The sequence below is a fragment of the Nymphaea colorata genome, chromosome 14 (genome assembly GCF_008831285.2).
Source record: "Nymphaea colorata isolate Beijing-Zhang1983 chromosome 14, ASM883128v2, whole genome shotgun sequence".
NCBI classification, from domain to species: Eukaryota; Viridiplantae; Streptophyta; class Magnoliopsida; order Nymphaeales; family Nymphaeaceae; genus Nymphaea; species Nymphaea colorata.
In genome coordinates this window covers 1,091,822-1,112,193 of record NC_045151.1, presented here as the reverse complement: position 1 = coordinate 1,112,193, position 20,372 = coordinate 1,091,822, and the positions used below count along the sequence as shown (strand labels likewise).

The window sequence follows — 20,372 nt, the reverse complement described above, 5'->3', positions numbered from 1 at the left end:
GGACTGAAAAAAGGAAATGTGATTTCCGATAATTATGATCCAAGGTGACCTTGTCTTGGATGAAAATGGACCTGCCGGCATCGTGGAATAAGTCAGGCATGATCAAATTTCCGAGAATAGATGGTTCTCGATGGCGCAAGCCTCCAACCAACAACTTGAGCAATTAAAGTTAGCATGAACTACAAGGAACTGAAAAATGTTGAAAACAGTAACATGGAACTGGGGGATTTCTAGCTCACGTATTTAAGCGGTATAAGAAAGTAATTTCAAAGATCATCACATATTAAGGCAAATCCATCTGCCTCATTCTTTCAATTTGTTTTGGATCTATTTACAAGGAAGATCATTTGGAGATCCTCTTTTATTGGAAGCCTCAAGCTTGATCTTTGCTAAGCATGAAGTATTTTAATGATGAACTACTTTTGGATGTTGACTTGCTGCCCTCGGTGTTGCATTTTCGCTCTTTACTCTTTAGTCGCTCGCCAGCAGAAAACTCTTGGGGTTCCTCGCGTACAACAAAAGTTTCCTGTGTATAAGAAAAGTCTCTCAGAAGCCTCGCAGTGCATCCACTGGTTTGAATCTGGACCATCTTTCATGTTTTTTTTTTTCCTTTTCACATCGTTTCCACCGTTCTCCCTCGAGTACTTGTATTTTGACAGACCTTCGAAACAGTATATGAATTCAATTGGGTCTATATGTTCGGCAAGTTGAGGAGAAGCAGTGTTGGTGTCGGTTGAACTCTGAAATTATATCAGTTTGAATGTTAAAATTGTTTTTCAGAAGAAAATATTTTTACATGGTAACCAAATTCAATAATCCTTTAGAACCATATTTTATCAAATTTGGCTGAAAAAAAAAACCCACATCGGAGACCAATTATTAATCAGATTCTGTTTTCTCCAAATTTAACTGACTAGAATGGACATCCGATTAATTCTAATTTTCTTCTCAAACTCCATTGGCCGTTGAAGCCGTAAAAAGTACCAGCTTTCATGCAATTCACAAGGTCCAACGAAAGAAGAATCAAAATTAATTCACAACACCATGTCGAGATGCTACCAAACTAAATATAACCAACAAGAATCAAAATTTTGACGAGCTTCTAATGATACATGTTCATGCTCCCTATTTCGAAGATAGAAATAGATACGAGAAGCAATACGGCGAACAGATGTCAAGAACTACGTGTTAAAAATACTAAAAGTGCAGATTTGCATTTACTCACAAGCCAACTATATAAGCAATAATGGAATATTCGTTGAAATGAAAGAATGAAATTGAATTAAATATTAAACGAAAAAAAAGAACAAAAAGTGGGAATACGCTTAACACGGGGATAAGTTTATAGTCGTAGAACTAGAATATCATGTGGGCTATACATTGAGGCAGAAGCAGAAAAGATAGTCACTTTTGAAGATACAACAACGAAAAAAGAAATCTTGGGATTGAGAAAGTGGCAAGTTTCCCATTCCGATAGGAACAAGCAATCTCCAAAAGTGAAATGAATTTCAGACAAAGATTGTCCTATTTAAGAAAAGCGTGCTGATTTTAACGTCCTTGGGATGCTTCCGGAAAAGCAAGCTTTCCATTCAACATAGGAGCATTTGATAACTACGAAAAAAACGCAAGTACTGTGAAAAGAAAAAGACAATGCCGTAGAAGAAGCATTGTAGGTAAAATTTACAGATCACGAGGAAAAACCGTTCATATCAGAGGCTCCACAACCTTCGTGGGTGTGCCTCCATCCTCCAAATTAAAGAACGCCTACGACTACCCGTGCCACCTAGCTCCCTGCACAGAAGCCTCTATTGCTTCTCATCAATTAACAGCAGAAGAAACTTGATTTCTTAAGAAACCGGAGAATTCCTAGAAATGTGATTTCTGAACACAAGTAAAATGCGACAATATCTTCAGGCCCTTCTTTTCGAACTCTGCAAAGTTCATGAAAAATCTATTCACTATCATATTTCTGGATTTTTTTATTAGCAAGCTAAAAAATGTCAAATTTTCTTTGACCATCCAAACCATTAATTCAGCATTGTGAATGCAACCTGGGCGTCCGTCCCGAATATATTGGTACCAATCTATTATTTATTTTTCTTCAGATACAGTGACGAGAGTTCACAAGCTGGTATAGGAGATGAGGATGTTTATGAGACACATTTACTGAGAGAGAAGTTTCCAATGTGAAAACCTGGTGAAAATTTTGTATGCAGAAATCATCTTTTTAGGTTCTCCACATCTCAAGAATTACACCAGACAAAAGGGCATAAACTTCTGCTTCGCTTCTTGAATCAATTTGAAATACCTGAAACTTTTTTTTTCCTTGGGCAAAAGAGAGCAGAAGCCCAAAACACGCAGTCCACTCACATCAAAAAATGCAGATCAAAATCTCTTCTAGCTGAAATACCATAAACGCTTTTCAGGATATATGAGTTTTATTTTATCCCGCATATGAAATGAATTCTACAACAAAAGCGTTAATGTTCCTGTTGCTTCTAGTTCCTCAGTACAAAAATGCTCTTGCCAGGAAAGTGATCATAGAATGAAAAGCCAATATTCGCTTTGCACTCTCACTGGTTAATACATACTGCAACATTACAACAGTGACTCCATAATTTTTAACTCACCAAACAGCTCTCAGCAAAAACGGTTTTCCTTTTGACCACTATTACATTCATATATATAAGAGGGAGAAAGAGAGAAAGGAGGGGAGGGGAGTCGAAGAACACTTAACTTATTGGCTGAACTCAAATATCATCAGTATGAGGAAAGCTTGTAAACGATGCAACAAATCCTATCTTCATAATGGACAGGCATTACTCACTGTCTGGTTCATTACCGGAGTCAACATTGACGGGAACATTCTTATAACCAGCCATTTCATCCTTGTAGCGCTTTTGATCAGCTCTCGCCATGGTCTCATACCTCTCCTTCTCTTCAGCTGAATACAGCCAAAGAATTTTGGAGATTAATTGCTTTTTTTTTCTTTTTTACGTTTTTCAGGCTCAAAAACTCATCTTTTTCCTTTAAACATAAATAATTTTCTTGTATTTCTGAGAACTCTTTGATTTTTTCCATTGTTATCCCTAAGGAACATGCATCAATGTAGTTTAAAATACCATACTTTTGAAGGTTTCTGCTGATTTCAACTATTGAAGGGCTCAAAGTCAGACCAATGCTTGTGCACAATATGTTATTTGGTGGGACCAGAAAATTGGTGCAAGAATGAGAGCAGACAGCACTTTCATGTGGAGAAATGGAGCATGTGACTTGCTTATAACCAGCCATCAATCATTCTTTGGCATGTGATTTCCTTTCTTTTTCATTCATTTAAAATGTGAAGCTGGATAATCACAATCTAACGGACATGATTTGAAACATACCTGTCATCTTCTTCCACTTTTCTCCAAGGGCTCTTCCAACATCGGTAAATGACATCCCAGGGTTGCTTTTCCTTAGATTCTGCACAAACAGTAAACAGTTACCTACAGAAGATGAACAAGCACAATCAACGATAAGCAATTAACTTCAATGACGCTGAACACCTAAGTGCTTGCGGCCACAAATTGCAGCCTAATGGAGTAAATAACTTGCTTCTAGATGCTTCATATAATTAAACATATCTTTAGTTAAAAAGCTGAGAAGACGAACAACCTGGTTAAATGAATTCAAATTTGAACAAGCCAGTTCCCAAATTAAACTGAAATGATTAGAAGTACCAAAAAAGGTAGTAGCACACATTTAGGAAGCAAGCAAAGACAAATTGGTCATTGAACCTATTTGCTCTTTACTCCAACATGGTAACCAAAAAATGTAATATACTGCACTATACTTACCTTCCCATCCATCTATGGAAAATCTCACAATAAATTAGAAAGAGTAACTGCAGACATGCCAACATGCCAAGAAACCAAAACTAACAAAACTATTTGCGATCTTAAAGGATACTGCTTTTGAACACCTCAAATTATTTGAGTTCGTGAATAAACAAAACAAGCTTATGATTTAATCATCTATAGTTATTTGTCGACATGAAGGCACTACACATGATTTTCCATTATTTGGAGATAACTCATAATGGGGTCCTGAAGATCAAGGTGAGTTTGAAAAGAGTAGGCAGCACTAATGTTCATTCATAGTTGCAGAGTGAAAATTGGCAACCACGCCACTAGGGGTCTACCATCAAAAATGACATATATACAAGATCAAAATAACATCAAAAGCAAGCCAATTCACATTTGGGTTTCCAGTCCCAGATCCCTGCACACAAGGTTCAAAGCAAGTTAGACAAGATATTTGGTATTGCCTTATTTGCAGACTATCAGACTGCATGAGATGAGCCACGCCTTCTACATTTTAGGTCCAAAGAATGTGAATAGGCTTGCACTTTATCCATTGCATTTTTATTCCAATGGTTCAGAAGAAAGTTCAGCTGGTACAGTGAGAGAAATCCACTCTTTCTAATGATAAGGTAAGGACAATGCATGATGATCAGGATGGTGACAACCAACCGTCTTGTTCAGCTGAACCAGCTTGACCAGTAACTATGTATGGTTCCCAAGCTTGCTTGGTAAAAGAGTTCACTGATTGCTAACAACTCAAGCACAACCCTATATCTAGAAGTAATAAAGGAGAGACCGAGAAAGTGACTAAGCCCTGTACGTTGATTTTTCCTGACCACAGATAATAGGATAGCACTGCATATCCAGTAGCTTATTTTTAAAATGAGTAGATGCAGTATATACTGCATAAGCGAACAAGCCCAAAATTCCACTGAAGTCTGAACTGTTATCTCAGTAATGAAATCAGTAAATTCTGCTAAAGAAGCTAAGATCATAAAAAAAAAAACACACAAAACAAAGGCTAGATGTGGCATATACTGCACAAACAAGCAAGCTGAAATTCCACTGGACTGTTACTCAGTAATGAAATGAATAATATCTGCTAAACAAACCAAGGTCATAAAGGAAACATAAAATAATCATATCGACATCTTACATCTCTTTCAGTTGTGGAGAAAAACATAAATGCAGACATTGCCCTCTTTGGTGCATTGGGATCTTTCTTCTTCTTTGGCTGCTTTTTCTTTTTTGAACCATCATCATCATCATCCCTAGGTTTTTTCTTTCCACTAGACTTTGAAGCCACTGCATCTTTTTTAGGCTCCTTCTTCAGAGGTTTCTGAGTTCAAATTAAATTTATAAGCAAAATATGAGCCCATGATTATAAGCCAAATAAGACTCACTGGAAAATTTTAGTTATTTTGAGTTGATAGCAATGAAATTTTCCAACAAAAGAAAAAAAAAACTTACTTCCTTGTCATCTGCACTTTCACTGGCATCTGACTCCTCTTCGTCTGAATCATCAGTAGGTGAACCAGCATCATCTTTATCAGCAACAAAGTCTTCATCCTGGAAATATCCATCGAGAAAGAATGACCAAAGAAGCAATATTCCAAAAAATACAATATAAAAAATATAATGGTTTTAAGAAACAACAAAACTTGCCTCTTCATCACTTTCTTCACCACCATCATCACGTTGATTCTTTATACGCTCAAGGTGAGGGTCAACAGCATCATCATCATCATCATTAAGGACAGCTGCAACACCTGTTGCAGCCTGGGTGCCACCAAGGTTCAAGATCTTCAAACCCTTTGAGCTGTATTTGCCATTGAGCAAAGTTTGAAAAGGCTAAATTCAAAAACAATAAGTTACCAATTCTAGCACAATAGACTCTGTACCTTATAAAGTCGAAAAGGTTATGATATTCATTCCTCTGGATATTCCGGAACTGATGCTCCTGTTCACTCTTCAACCTTACCAGCAGGTCAAAGTAGTGAGATGACATAGTTGATCCTCCAGCACCATGTCTCTCAAACTCAACATAATCAATCTACTAAAAGAGAAAACTTGCCATCATCTAAATGCACTTAATGGCAAAGAAGAGAAAGGTGAAATATATCAAAAATGTTCACATGCATAGAAGCAGCTTATTTGCATAGAACACATGTAAGACATCAGTGATCAAGGTCATGCTCTCTCTCTCTCTCTCTCTCTGAGAAACACACACACACCTCATCATGTAAAACAAGGGTGGGTGGCTTCGGTAGGAAAAAGAATCCTTTCTCTAGAGGATATAGGACCCCATCTTCAGCTTTCAATGATGATTTCACTGCAAATCCACCCTGAGCACTACGAAACTTCCCAGGTCTAGTTACTTTAGCACCAGATAAACCACGCAATATCTGAGTGAACACTTCAGGCATTAATCCCTGCAAAATACCCACAAGAAAAGGAAGGAAACCATTACTTTTCTAACAAAATGTCTAAGCAAAAAAGAGTAACAATGCCTGTCAATAAATTGGCACAAAGGGTCATCAGCAACACAAATCAGAGAAAAAGCCAGCAAGATAGAGATATGTTTCCTTAGGAATCTGAAAACAATCAAGAGTCCAGGTAGACATTAATTCCAGATGGATGGTTCATAACCTCAAGGAGAATACATAAAAACCTCCAGAATCAGAACCACGATTGTAGATCAGGATTCCAGTCCATATGCAAAATCCAGTCAAGTACCAAAAAGAAAAAGAGAACAGAGCATCCATTTTGATCCAAGACACTCATTCTCAAATATATAACATGCAAAATGAGGACTGCACCCCATAGAAGTACATTTTTATGCCTCGAGCAGTTGGAAAAAAAAAAAGAACTTTCATATAGTTGGGCCATGCTAATAGATGCTTGATAGTTTCCCAGCATACCCATCGGAAGCTTGTCTATAACAACAGTGCCAAGCATGTACGTTCACATACCCCAGGGACAATGAGCCAGATGCTGCTAGAATGAAATTTAGATGTAACTACCTTGAATCTTCCAGAAAACAAACATGCATATATGTTCTAAATAATGCGAGTGCAATCAGCTGATCTAATTTTGAACTTTTGATGCAAAATCAGGTGAACTTTTGAAAGCCTTAACTTTTAATCTAAGTCACAAGGGTACTTCAATAAGGTCCAGTACCCATGTCGCCGTACCCATACTTGGACACACTTGAGTACTTTTTAGATTTTAAACTGATTCAAACTGTTTAACGTACGTGATTTAATTTTTCTAACTGAGCTTTCGTTCTGTTTTTAGAGTTATTGTTCATTGGCATGTAATGTTTTTATTTAAAACCACTTGTTTATGTAAATGTTGCTTTCATTTCAATTTTTTTGTGTTAATTTTCCGTGTTGTTATAGAATCGTTTGCCCTTCTTCTATAACCTTCATAAACTTTTTTTTTTTTTTCGAAAATCATATTGTCTGCCCTTCGCTTTTACATTTAGATGTAACCATATATATATACTGTTGCACCCCCGTACCCACATTTTTTAAAGTTTTCGTACCTGTACCTGTATCTCCATACTTGTACCCATGTGGCTTAGCTTTTAGTGGATGTGCATAAACATTGCATATACTTTGAACCAGTTGGACATCTTCTAGATCTCATTTTCCATGTCCAAGTGTGACTACGTGAATGCATACAATAATGACATTGAACATAAGTTAATTTAATATTCCCAGATATAAATATATTGATTTGAAAATGACAAAATAATAGGTCTAAAATGTGAAACAACTGAAAAAAATCCCTTGAAACCAGTGTTAGGCCTACGACACACATTTCTCATGTGTATCAAAGTTGTATCAGCCGTATCTTTACCATATGGCTGCCGTATCATATGATACGGCCGATATGGTGCAAAGAAAAGGGGCAATATATGCCACATCTAGCATATTTCCCTCCATTTCTAACACTTCTAATAGCTCTGGTACGCTCTAAAGGAGCAGTACTCGTACCATACCGGTACGTACTCGGGTACGTCCGGGGTACATGTTCGACCGTATCTGCTATGGTCAACATACCCGAGTACGCATCCGGTATTTTTTGGACTTGGTCAAAGTTTGACCAAATCCAAAACCGTCTTTAGATTAGGCTTTCGTTTTTTCTTTTTCTTTCAAAGAAAACGCAGAGCCCTCGACTTTTGTCAATGGCCGTGTGTATTACCCACCATCACCGGATGTCTGGTTCTCCGGTGATGTTGGCTGCCCCGCCAACTGGTTTCTGGCAGTTTCCGACAAGAGGAAATGTCTCCGGTAAAAGGGCAACGCAGTTGTTGTTGTTCACCGACTTCTCAGTCGACTGATTTGGGCATTTTTTGTTGAAGCTTCATATTTAAGCTTATTCTTTTTTCGGGCAGTCTCCCATCATCCAGCTATCTATCTATTCACTTCTGACGGCAGGTTTAAAATCGTTTGCCCTTCTTCTATAACCTGCATAAACTTTTTTTTTTTTTCGAAAATCATATTGTCTGCCCTTCTCTTTTACATTTAGATGTAACCATATTTTTTTTCAAATAACAGTGCGTCCCAGCCCTTTTTCTTGTTCGACTTGAACTGGTTTCTTCCTCCTTTTTGTTGCCTCATGTGTGCTCCTATATTACTTTTTGTAAATGACCCGTTCCATTTCAGCATTTAACACTTATATTCCAGTTCCACAATGCTGAGCCGTGGTCGGTATTTGATTGTCTAAGGGACAGCTCAGTTGTTAGGTAGATGATTTTCCTCATTCCGTAGCAACTTTGCAATATATGCAGCAGATGACTTTGACATTGATATGTATTTTGTCTATATGCTTAAAGTTTTTTATAGGTTTCTTAAACACATTGCTGCAAGAGCTGTTGGTATATATTTTCTATGTTGTTTACTTGTTTATGTTGATATATATGTAGGTGCGGGACGGCTTTGCTCGTGACGTGACGTGCAGCAAGGGTGTCTATAACTCTATATATGTGTGTGTATATATGTATATAAACTCTATCACACGGGTACTCCTCCTAAGGAGTAACCGCACGGTACCGGTATGACACTGGTACCAATATGCCCCTGGGTGCGGCAGGGGTGCTGCGTTGACCGCACCGGGTGGACTGATATACAAAGACAGCCACTGATAAATTTTATTGCTTATTCGCTTGATGAATCAATCTTCTTGAAATGTATTGATGCAACAAAGACAGCCACTGATAAATTTTATTGCTTATTCGCTTGATGAATCAATCTTCTTGAAATGTATTGATGCATCTGGGGAGTATAAAGATTGTTGAGTATTTAAAAGGGCTATTTATAGAAGTCATCAAAGAAGTGGGTGAATATAATGTTGCGCAAATTATTACTGATAATGCTTGAGTTTGCCAACGAGCAGAGATGAATTTGGCAAGTGATCTCAAGTATAGTCACATATTCTGGACTCCTTGTGTGGCACACAGTATAAATCTAGCACTTAAAACTTAAAAGTATTTTGCAACCCATCAAAAGATGATCCAAATGCTGGTTTATTGTGTTCATGGATTGAGGAGCTTGAGCATGATGTCAGAAACATCAGAAATTTTGTTGTAAACCACAACAATGCTCTTGGTATATTTAGTAGGCATTCTGATTTGAAATTGTTGAAGGTAGCAGAGACCTGTTTTGCATCCATTATTGTAATGATAAAAAGAATAAAGCAGGTGAAACATGCATTAACACTTATGGCGACTAACAATGGTTGGGAGTTTTATCGAAGTGATGACATTGTGAAGGCTCAGGAAATTAAAAAATGTATTTTAGATTATGAATGGTGGGATAAAATTACATATTTTCTACAGTTTACAGAGCCTATTCGGTAGATGCTGAGAGAAGTTGATAAAGAAGGGCCCATGCTTCATAGAGTTTATGATATGTGGGATAACATGATTGAAAAAAATCAAAACATCATTTTTAGACATAAGAAGAAGAATGTTGCACTTGATGATTCTGAGTTTTTCAATCATGTGCATAAAATTTTAGTAAGAAGATGGAACAGAAGCAATAACCATTTGCATTGTATGGCACACTCCTTAAATCCCAAATATTATGGACAAACATGGTTGGCAGGAGGTACTGGTCGTTTTTTCCTAATCGAGATCCATAAATATCAATAAATAGGGAGCTATGTTTGGGAAGACTATATTTTGATTCTCATCGGTTGAAGATAATAAATAATGAGTTTGCGAGCTTCTCTGGTGGAAGAAATGATTCAATACAAGCTGCAATGGCAAGAGATAAAGAAGATCATGTTAATTGGTGGTTATGTTTTGGAGCATCGACACCAAATCTCCAACAACTTGTGTTGAAGTTATTATCTCAACCTGCAACCTCTTCATGTTGTGAAAGAAATTGGAGCACTTATTCTCAAATTCACAACATCAAGAGAAATAAGCAAACTAGTAAGCGAGCAGAAGATTTAGTTTATGTCCACTCCAACATACGCTTACTTTCACGTACTTCAAATGATTACAGGTATTTCTTTCTTTTTGTATCTTTGATATGTATACACATGTATATCATGTTGGTTGTTTAAAGTTAATATTAACTTAAATCATATTTTGATTTGGTTGCAAGTTGCAGTTCAGGATCATTCAAGTATTGGGATGTTAATCCAAAGGACATTGACGTAGAACTTGAAGGAGAACATGATATGCATGCTCTTAATATGGACCTTACAGAACCTGTTGTTCCTTCTAATATTGATGATGGTTTGTACCCGTACCTATGTGACATAGTATATAAATCATTTGTTACATAGTTATTTAACTTTTAGTAGCCTTATATATATATAAGTTTGTATTAAAGATAATGTAGTTATGTGCATATTGAAAATGGCCAGTTTTGAAGTATATAAAACATTTGTTACATAGTTATTTAACTTTTAGTAGCCTTATATATATATATATATAAGTTTGTATTAAAGATAATGTAGTTATGTGCATATTGAAAATGGTCAGTTTTGACCCGGTTCAGCTGACTGAACCAAATGTGTTGTGTCAGAGAAGCACCAGCACCAGTGTCGGCACCGGTGCGGCAGCCATTTAGAAGCACCCAAGTGGCATACAGTGTGAGTGTGTGTGTGTGTGTGTATATATATATACATACGTGGTCGTACTCCCATACCCGAGTTTTTTAAAAAATGGTCTGTACCCATGCCCATACCCATACCTATGTAACATAGGTTTCTACTTTCTATTTACGTTATGAATTTATTTGTTTGATTGCCATAATATGTTGTTAACATATAATGGCTTATCAATGATGAATCATGAATGTTCATTACTTGTGATGAGTCTTTTATATAGAACATGTTTTTCATCATTATTCTTGATTTTTCTGAATCTTCTCTGGTTTTTCTTATTTTTTAAATGAAAAAACAATTTTATGATACATTACAATATGTTACGATACAGCATATACGTCGCCATGACCAATACGTATTCAGATATGCTTTTTACAATGGTGCTTGAAACAGTAGCCTTGGATGTGAAATGAATAAAGACTCCCACAAAATCACAGATAAAAGCTAGACAAACTCTTCATAATACATAATGTATAGCAAGGAATGCATATTAAGGTGAAATGAAGTGCTTGGCATTAGATTAACAAATGAAGTATAAAACAGGAAAAATCCAATCACCTTATAGGATAATTCCAGCCTGTCCTTATATTTTGTCTTCATCAGATCTTCACTGATTGATAATGTACTTTCAACAACATAGTCTGTTTCAATCTTTTTGAGAGAGGGGGGTTGTGGGGGGAGAACAATTTCCAATTAGTGACAACATAGTCAGCAGGAAATAAACCATCACAGAAAATAAAAACAAGTATTCTTACCTGCATCACAATATGTGGATACAAAGTTTGTCCTTTCCGAATTGGTGGATCTAAAGTAATAATGACAAAAGTATGTGGCTGATTGGACTGCAGTAGACAAAAGTAGAAGATAAGCAAAAACGAACAAGGAAAACCCTGACAAGCCAAACAAGAGTAGTTGTCTATACTCCCAAAAAGATATCATCTATGTTTGCAAAATGAGAAATGGCCCTGTTGAAATTCATAAATCAAAAGAAGAAAGATTTGAAACCTTAGGCAATTGAAAAAGGCGAACGACACTGCTATACTGAATTTTGAAATCATTTGCTTGCCCTTGAAGCCGCAAAAATGACATATGAAGCTCCACATTGTAGCGCCCTCTGCATACAGTAACCGAAAACATCAGTATCTTCCCTAGGAGTAAGGCAGTATTTTAACCTATAATTCCCAGGAATAAGACTGGTCTCATAGATATAAATCTGAAAAACAATGTGGCAAGTCCAATAAGGCAATGACTTTGGTACCTAGGTGTAAGTATAGCAACACCATCAAACATGACAACAGCATCCTCGCCTGATGTACCAACATCAGCTACAGACATTATTCTATCTCGGAAGACCTGTCATTTGCAATAGGATAATATTAGCACCACATAAATGTTTAACTCTAAACTTTCTCATGGATAGGAAGAGACAGTATGCCACATCTGTGGTGGGCTCCCAAGTACTACGACTTTCAAGCCAACCCCTGGGCCACTATTGGCTGGTGCCCAGACTGACTGTCAGCCCAGGCTTAAGCTTGGACCCAGCTCATACAAGGCCCTTGTTCCTGATGGAGAGTCAGAGAAGCTGAAGTCTCATCATTCATGCCTAGGAACTTCAATGTTCCCAGTTGTTGCCTTCCTTCTTCAGTCCTCCATCCTCCACTCTCCATCCTCACTTTTTCAAATACAAGGCAAACACACACACAAGAGACAAAGAGAGACCTTGATTTCTTATTTTTACTTTTTTGGTATTTACTCAAACATGCACTTGAGCAGTGGATCCAGGTGAGACCTAGTCAGCCAATTTCTGGCACAGGCTTCAGCCAGGTTCAAGCATACCTGGCATTTGTCAAGCCCTTGTAAGCCCCTCATGGACCAGGCCCAGCTTGGAATGCCAGCTATTTACCCCTAGTAACAGGTTTTATTGCTCAATATGCTTGATTACCTGTGCTGGAGGGCGTGTTTCATCTCCAAGGAAGGATGTATTGGAATTAGGTACGTGAAAGCTCAACTCCATCAGCGAATCTTTCTGTAATATGAACACATAAACTATGAAACATCAAGTAGAAGTCTAGAAGTAATACTAGCCAATTGGAGCTTCAGACAACACAAAAGATAGGCCATAGTTATTAAGTAGCTCCCAAACAGACAAAATCAAGTTCAAATGATGAACTTGACAAACAAAACAAGATATTCACAAGTGCACTTGAAAGAGAAGACACCTTTGTTAGTTCTTTTGAAAAGCATGGCCAAGAAATAGGGAAAACCACTTTATAGATGTACTAAAAGGACCAACTGAGCTACCTCAGTCTGGTCATGGTCTATTCCTGATGAGAAACTGAGCATAAAATAAAAATAACAAAAAAAAGAAACCAGAAACATAAAAAATCATTTCCAAAAATGAACGACAAAAGGGACACATTTTCCTATATAACATACATATATACATAGATACATATATAGCCCTGCCAAATTTCTAAAGTCCTATAAGAAGATCTATACTTGATCCGAACATTTTTCTCTAACATAATGACAGTTATTTATATATGTTTGTTTCTCTTATGAAAAGTATAGTTACGAGCAATATATGTTCCACTTTTCATGTAAGGACTAAGAACATAACCTCAAAGGGTCTTATAAGGCAATCCCTATCTTGAATAAATTGTTCCAACCAGACAATCTCCATCATGGTTATAGCTGTTGCTCCAGACTTTGCCTATGTGTACAGGCAGTAATCCCTTCTTTTTTCTTTTTTTTTCTTTTTTTTTCTTTTTTTTTTTTTGTTTTGTGCTCCTTACACCTCCATCAGACTAAAGAATCACCTATAAAAACACAAAAACTAGTGATAAAATCATAGCTGTTTGGATTGCCTCCCAAATCAAAAACAGTGCATGAAATTATATCTAAAGAAAATGATGAAAATAAAAAATTATCCTTTTGTCAGTTACATGCACTTACAGACAGAGTTAGAATTATGTTGAAATTGACTTGCACGTTGAAGGCTCAGACATATGAATCGATCAAATTTAAATCAACTACATGTTGACTTGGTTTTTGTTATGGATGTGAAAAGAAACATTCCAAGTAACAAACAAGAGTACTATCCATTGTATCCAATTATTTCAAATTTCTTCACTGGTCATCCATATCCCAAGAATAGCTGAGAAGATAATTGGGACAAAAATACTGGTGATAAAACCCAAAATAGTCACAAAAACAGGAGTGGTTCTAGAAAACCCAATTGTTTGGTGACTTTCGTCATCAAGAAAAAAAACCAATGACAAACATTCACAGCAAGACACTGTCGGGATGCGCAGCTTTAACCACATCAAAAAATACAAATTGTGCATTATCAAATGTTCATATATGAACCTAATTTATTTGTAGATTAGTAAATCCAAATTAGAGAAATTTTTCATGCCAATTATAGGTTTGCCAAATACAGGAAAAAAATTGCAGATAAGGAACACTACACAATCTGAATATGAAACAGCTTTTTTATCTGATTAATATACAATCAAATTCTTATGCTGTTATGCATCACAAAATAAATTTGTTTAACACAAATGACAAAGGTGATGATCATTCATCATCACCATGTTCATCCTCATCTCTAGAGGTACACAGGCTACAACCAGCTTCTAGTAGGAAGAGCGCAGAATTGTTTATTCAGATGTGTTACCATATCTGATAATATCTTAAAATAGTTCACCAGCTGATGCCAAATCCAACAAGATAGTTGTTTCTGGATACGTTTTATGTGTTTTTTCATTGATAGAAATTTATAGTATATTCTCAGTTATGAGTGGTGAACACCAGTACTGATGAATAAGGTTGTACGCAATATCCTATAAGAAACAAATTATAGAAGAGGCCAATGATGAACAACAAACCTCATTAGCTCCAGTGGTATCATCTACATGAAACTCTAAAACAACATCAGTTTTCCCTTGTAACTGTGCCTGTGATACATCTGCTAAAGATACCTCAAAGGCCTGCTTTGAGCCAACCAAGAATGTCAACATATTTCCTGCAAATGCCAAGGCCAAAATAACAAATCTAAGCACAGGCACTGTAGTGCCCTCGTAAAATACATGCTACAGAATAAGCTAAATGTATAACTGCATACTTGTCAACAAAGAGTACATAGAAGTCCTTGACAATAAACAAAATAATATAGCTGGGCCTTCAGCAGTGGTCTCATATCAGTGTTGCACAGAAAAATATCAAGGAATATAACTTTCAAGATTACCACACTCATTTTTCTCTTTTTTACTCCACCATGTTGAAATTGACCATGACCTCTAAAAGCCCATCATCTAATATGCCTACATTCTTTAAATAGGTCTGACAAACATATTCACATTAACAATGATTGTTGAGCTTCAGTTTGTTGCTTTTTCAATTATCACAATTTCTGATATATCCTCACGAAAGTTTTTGAATATGAGGAGCAATGCAGTTCCCAAATTTTTATCATGAGCAAGCTATCTTGCCAAAGGCTTACCTAGGCTCTCCTAGGCTTAGGCAACCTGACATTTGAAAATGCCTAAAACATCACCTAGACCTAGGACACCTAGGCTTGTCTAGGCGCTCAAGAGAAAAGACTAAGGGGGTGTTTGGATGACAGCCCAAAACCAGGTTTGTGGAGTTTTTGAGTGTCATCAAAGCTCGGTTTGAAGAAAACTCAGTTTTGACAAAACATAGTTTTGTAAAAAGGAGTGAAAAACCTGACTCCTTTCAAGTTATTCATATAAACCCAGGTTTTCAATGTGTCACTCAAATCAACAAAATTTTGAAAACTCATTAAAAGACTTGGTTTTCATAAAACCAACTTTTCACAAAACTTGGTTAGATGAGGGTATCATCCAAGTGTGCCCTAAATTTTTTCATTGACAATCTATTTTCCTATTTCCTTCTTATTCTTTCTTCCTTTTTTGAATACAATATTCTCATTTTGCTTTTGTGTAGTTTTTTCACTTTTTGATGTTGCATGTGCTTATGCAACAAAAGTATATGTGTGTACATGCATGTATGCATCCTTATAGTTTTGTACCTGCAGTTATAGCTCATATACTATTATACTTTGAACATTTTATGTTATTTTAAGTTAACTCACATATATATGCAATATTCATACTTTTCTTTTTTATAAAATCATGAAAGAAGGCAATTCTACTGCAAGCAATGTTAACATGAATTATGAATTTATTGAGGGTTTAGTTTCCTCTTTTTTCTTGCAATTAGATTAGTAATTTTAGGTTTGTTTTAGGCTCTGATTTTAGAAATTAGAATCAGAGATTTAGCAAATGGCAGCTAGGAAATGGTAAGATTTTGCATGCTCTACATTCAAAAGCATTGAATTTTACTTCTCAGCTTTTCTTTTGAGATATATAACTTATAAACTTTAGTTGTTCAACTTCATTAAATTTGATCTTTCACAAATGTGTTTGTCTTATTGTGCATTTTAATTGTTTTATTATTATAAGTTGACATCTCCAAAAACATTGAGATTTTACTCTCTTTTTTTGTGCTATAGAATATAAACTTTAGTTTTCAACTTCATTAGATTTGATCTTTCAAAACATGTTTGTGTTAACATGCATTTTAATTGTTTATTATTATAAGTAGATAGCCATAAGTTTTCCATTGTCAAATGCTTTTGTTTCATTAATTTTAAAAGTTAGCATTGCATTTTATTGGTATCCCATTTTGATGGTGACCTGGTTAATGCACTTAGTCCTCCTACCTAGACTCACATAACTGCCTAGCTGGTGCTTCATGTTTTTAACAACATAGTCCATACATACATACATGCATACATATACACTCACACACACATACATACGTATATACATTACATACATACATATATATATATATATATATATATATATATATATATAGAGAGAGAGAGAGAGAGAGATAATGTGATTTTATGTAACTATATATGTGTTTTCATTATGTGACTATATATAATTACATTCAGTCGTTTTTATATTTCCCCTTTCTTTACTTAAAGTGCCTAGTCCAGCCAAGGCACACTAGCCTCTAGGCTCCACTCATCGTCTATGCTTTTAACAACAAAGTGATCAAGGAGAAACAATAATCTCCAATGTCTTTACTGCACGTAGAATCTACAAGAATGTGATTGAAAAAAAATGATGCGGTAATGAAGTTCCCCCGAACAAGAGCTAAGAGAAAGGTAACGTATGCAAAGCAGAAAAAATTCCCACCCACAAAAAATGGAAGGAACTTTCTGAATTTATAATTTTGGACATAATAAGTTAATAACTGATCCCAGAATATAGAGATTCCCAAACAGACCATATAACTTCACCAAAGTTGAGCATGTCTGTGCACAATGAAGAAACTGAGGCATAATGTTGAACTTTAACCAAAGTTTGGGATTTTAAAACTCACTCCATGACAAAAGAACTCAATCGAAAATCATATGAAAGATGGGCAAGATCAATTTTTAACAGCAATATGTAATCACAATATAAAATCATGCCATCAATCTACCACTTCCCAATCACATAGATCTTCACAAGAACTTGATCACACAACATTCTCTGTTTGATAGCCAGGCCAATAATCGGGGTTCAGATAATATTCAAATCTTACATAAGCAAACAATTTCCTAACTTTCAGTTTAGACGGCATGGATCCATTTCACTGGACTAGTTTGGTTAAAGAGACAGTCATGTCTTTGTACGTTTAGCAATCAGGGATATATATATATATATATATATATATATATATATATATATATATATATATATATATATATATATATATATATATATATATATATTTGTTTGTTTATTTATTTATTTATGTAAGATCTTTCTCAAAGTTACAGGTTCAAAGGAAGCTCAATTGAAATGTTACCATTCAGATCCACGTCACCCCAATTGCAACCGCTTATTGACAATTGTCTTTCCTCTGGTGTTTTCCCCATTGAATTTTGCATAAAACTTGTCAAACTGTTCACATCCTGAGAATAGAACAATAAAACATCACATCAACCACACGTGCCAAGTAGAAATCTGAACTCATGATAATATAATAGCTAGTTCTAATCGAGTATCTACATAAGGTTGCTGGAAAAAATATTTCAAGTGCAGAAAAATAAGCATCATCAAGAAGGCAGTGCTTGTCCAATCAATATACCTTTAGACAGCACTTCAAGAAGAAAAGAAAAATTAACTTATCCCCTGGCATACATATAAATAAGCATCAACTAACTTCAAGCTGCAACACCACCATGAAGCCATAGACATACCCACTTTGCGCCTACAGATATTTGTCATCACATTTGCAGTGGCAATAAATTACAATGGTTTTGCTTATCTTCTAGGATAATAAATCACTAAAAGCATGTAACAAGAGTATGGACAATGAATGGAAATGACAACAAAGAAAGTACTTATCCTAGTCATAAATGCCTACTTTGAAAGAAATAAGATACGGTGCTAACTAAAAAGCCGCTAACTGCATTGGCACATCAATGGATAAACCTCACACAGTTGCTAACTGCATCTTCACATCAATAGGTCAACCTTACTGACTGCGTTGGAACATTAACAGGTAAACCATAAACCATGACAAAAATCTACCAGGACACTGAAAAAGTCCATGTCACAAACACCAGATTCCCCATAAGTGAAAAAGAAGTCTACTGAGTAGGCCGTCAACTATGCCGACACAGGCAAATATTAAAGCACACAAAAAATTAAAATAAAAAAACACTTAGTGGAAGCCGCAGGAGAAAGCATTACAGTTTCGCCAAAATCTTATCTGGCCGTCAATGGAGAAGACAGAGACACACACCAGACGTGGCACTGACCACGTTCTACCGTTTCCTAGAGATGCATAATTAAATCCACGAAGTACATATTCGACCAGCTTAAGATATCATAAAATTAAAAGTAATACCAAGAATCTAAATACCATGACAATAACGCAGTTCCACATTCATCTACATTTACACCTCTGCCAATAACATGCCCGAAGAAAAAAACTGTAATTCATCACCGATGATATCTTTCCAAAGCAAAATAAAAATGGCCCATGACCTCACCTGCTCACGAAAGCCCGTGAACTTGTAAACAAGCCCAGCTTTAATCCGCACACCGAGCTGATATGCCCTCGGAACTTTCATCCAGATCAACCCAACTATGTCAGATTTGTCAACTTCCACAGCCTTCCCACCACCCTGCTTCCGCCATATGATACCCCCCGAATGAACCCTAAGCTGCCCCGGATTCTACAATAACGCCACAAAAATATCAGCGGTTCACGTCACTAAGACCAAATGCAAGTCTTCAGAAGATATAGTGTAAATTTTTCCGTCTCCAAAACAAAATTTCAGAACCAAAGAGGTTGGTAACCTAGCTAAAATTCATCACAGTAGATGGTCTATGATATGGAGTATACGTAACTCAGCTTAATTCTGCAAACTGAAAATGGAATTTCAAAATGGTTAATTGACCTCTCGTTCATATTATGCAGGAAACTTTCAAGTAGGAAACTTTCAAGTAGGCTTCTGGTGGAAGAAATCCACGATAACTGTCAATAGATGGAACCATTCGAAAGGTAGAATATCAATATTTGCGAAGGCTTAATTTTTGGCTTCATCGAGCTGCTAAGCATTTGGACACAAAGCATATTCATTTACGCTAGACAACTGATAGAAGCATTGAACAGGTAGGAAAAACGGACGAGATTCAAATTAAAACCCTTCCTTTATGAATTGAGTTCACCTAAACTGAACATATCTCAAAAAAATGGCAGAATCAGAAGCGAACCGCAACATGATCCTGCAAATCAACAGAACTTTAAAAAGCATGGCGAAACAATTGTCTTAGACTCTTAACACGACACCAAAAAAAACCAACAAAGAATCAAACTCCCTTCTCTCCATTTTCCGAGGAGCATCCTCCAGAAAACCTTAAAATCTAGAGTTCAAATTCAAGCAAGAATGCCCCTCAAAAAGGGTGAATAAGGAGTCGTCAAGAAGGAAAGGGAGCTCACAGCGCCCCCTCGGCCGCCCAGAAGGATGTTGTTGAACAGGTGCCCGTCTGTCATTGCGCCTCCCCAGAGAGAGAGAGAAGAAGAGAGAGAAGAGAGAAGCTGGGAGGAAAAATGGCGCCTGTGGATCCCTTTGGCTCCCCAGTGAAGGGTACGGGGCGGCCTCCACCTGACAATTACCAATAATACCCTCAGGTTTGCCCTTATTTCAGGCGACCCCGGCAGGACGTAGCTCGACCCAGATGGAGCTCGCAGAACACAAGCCGGCCTGGTAAAGTGGCCGTTAAAATCTTATTTATTTTGAACGGTTATTAATCAAACTTTAAACAAAAAAAAAAAGGATGGAGTATGAGGCCGACCACCATG

At 36.4% G+C, this 20,372-nt stretch overlaps 1 protein-coding gene across 1 annotated transcript; it reads right to left on the bottom strand.

Moving 5' to 3' along the window:
• Positions 1-2,518: 2,518 nt before the first annotated feature.
• Positions 2,519-20,162, bottom strand: LOC116267762 (FACT complex subunit SSRP1). The gene is made up of 16 exons (XM_031649651.2): positions 20,010-20,162; positions 19,057-19,242; positions 17,865-17,970; positions 14,864-15,000; positions 12,916-12,999; positions 12,232-12,326; positions 11,979-12,087; positions 11,729-11,815; positions 11,532-11,624; positions 6,080-6,277; positions 5,747-5,898; positions 5,511-5,664; positions 5,316-5,414; positions 5,002-5,184; positions 3,387-3,465; positions 2,519-2,944 (listed from the first exon to the last, which is right to left on the bottom strand). Exons 1-16 carry the CDS (start codon positions 20,061-20,063, stop codon positions 2,820-2,822), a joined length of 1,941 nt encoding a protein of 646 aa, XP_031505511.1. The 5' UTR covers positions 20,064-20,162; the 3' UTR covers positions 2,519-2,819.
• Positions 20,163-20,372: the final 210 nt, after the last annotated feature.

Excerpts from the sequence above, each read along its gene's own strand:
- LOC116267762 (XM_031649651.2), bottom strand. The coding sequence starts at position 20,063 with ATGACAGACGGGCACCTGTTCAACAACATCCTTCTGGGCGGCCGAGGG. Across the intron at positions 19,243-20,009 it reads TGGGCGGCCGAGGGGGCGCT|AATCCGGGGCAGCTTAGGGT; the intron begins GTGAGCTCCCTT and ends GCGTTATTGTAG. Across the intron at positions 2,945-3,386 it reads AAAGTGGAAGAAGATGACAG|CTGAAGAGAAGGAGAGGTAT; the intron begins GTATGTTTCAAA and ends GGCTGTATTCAG.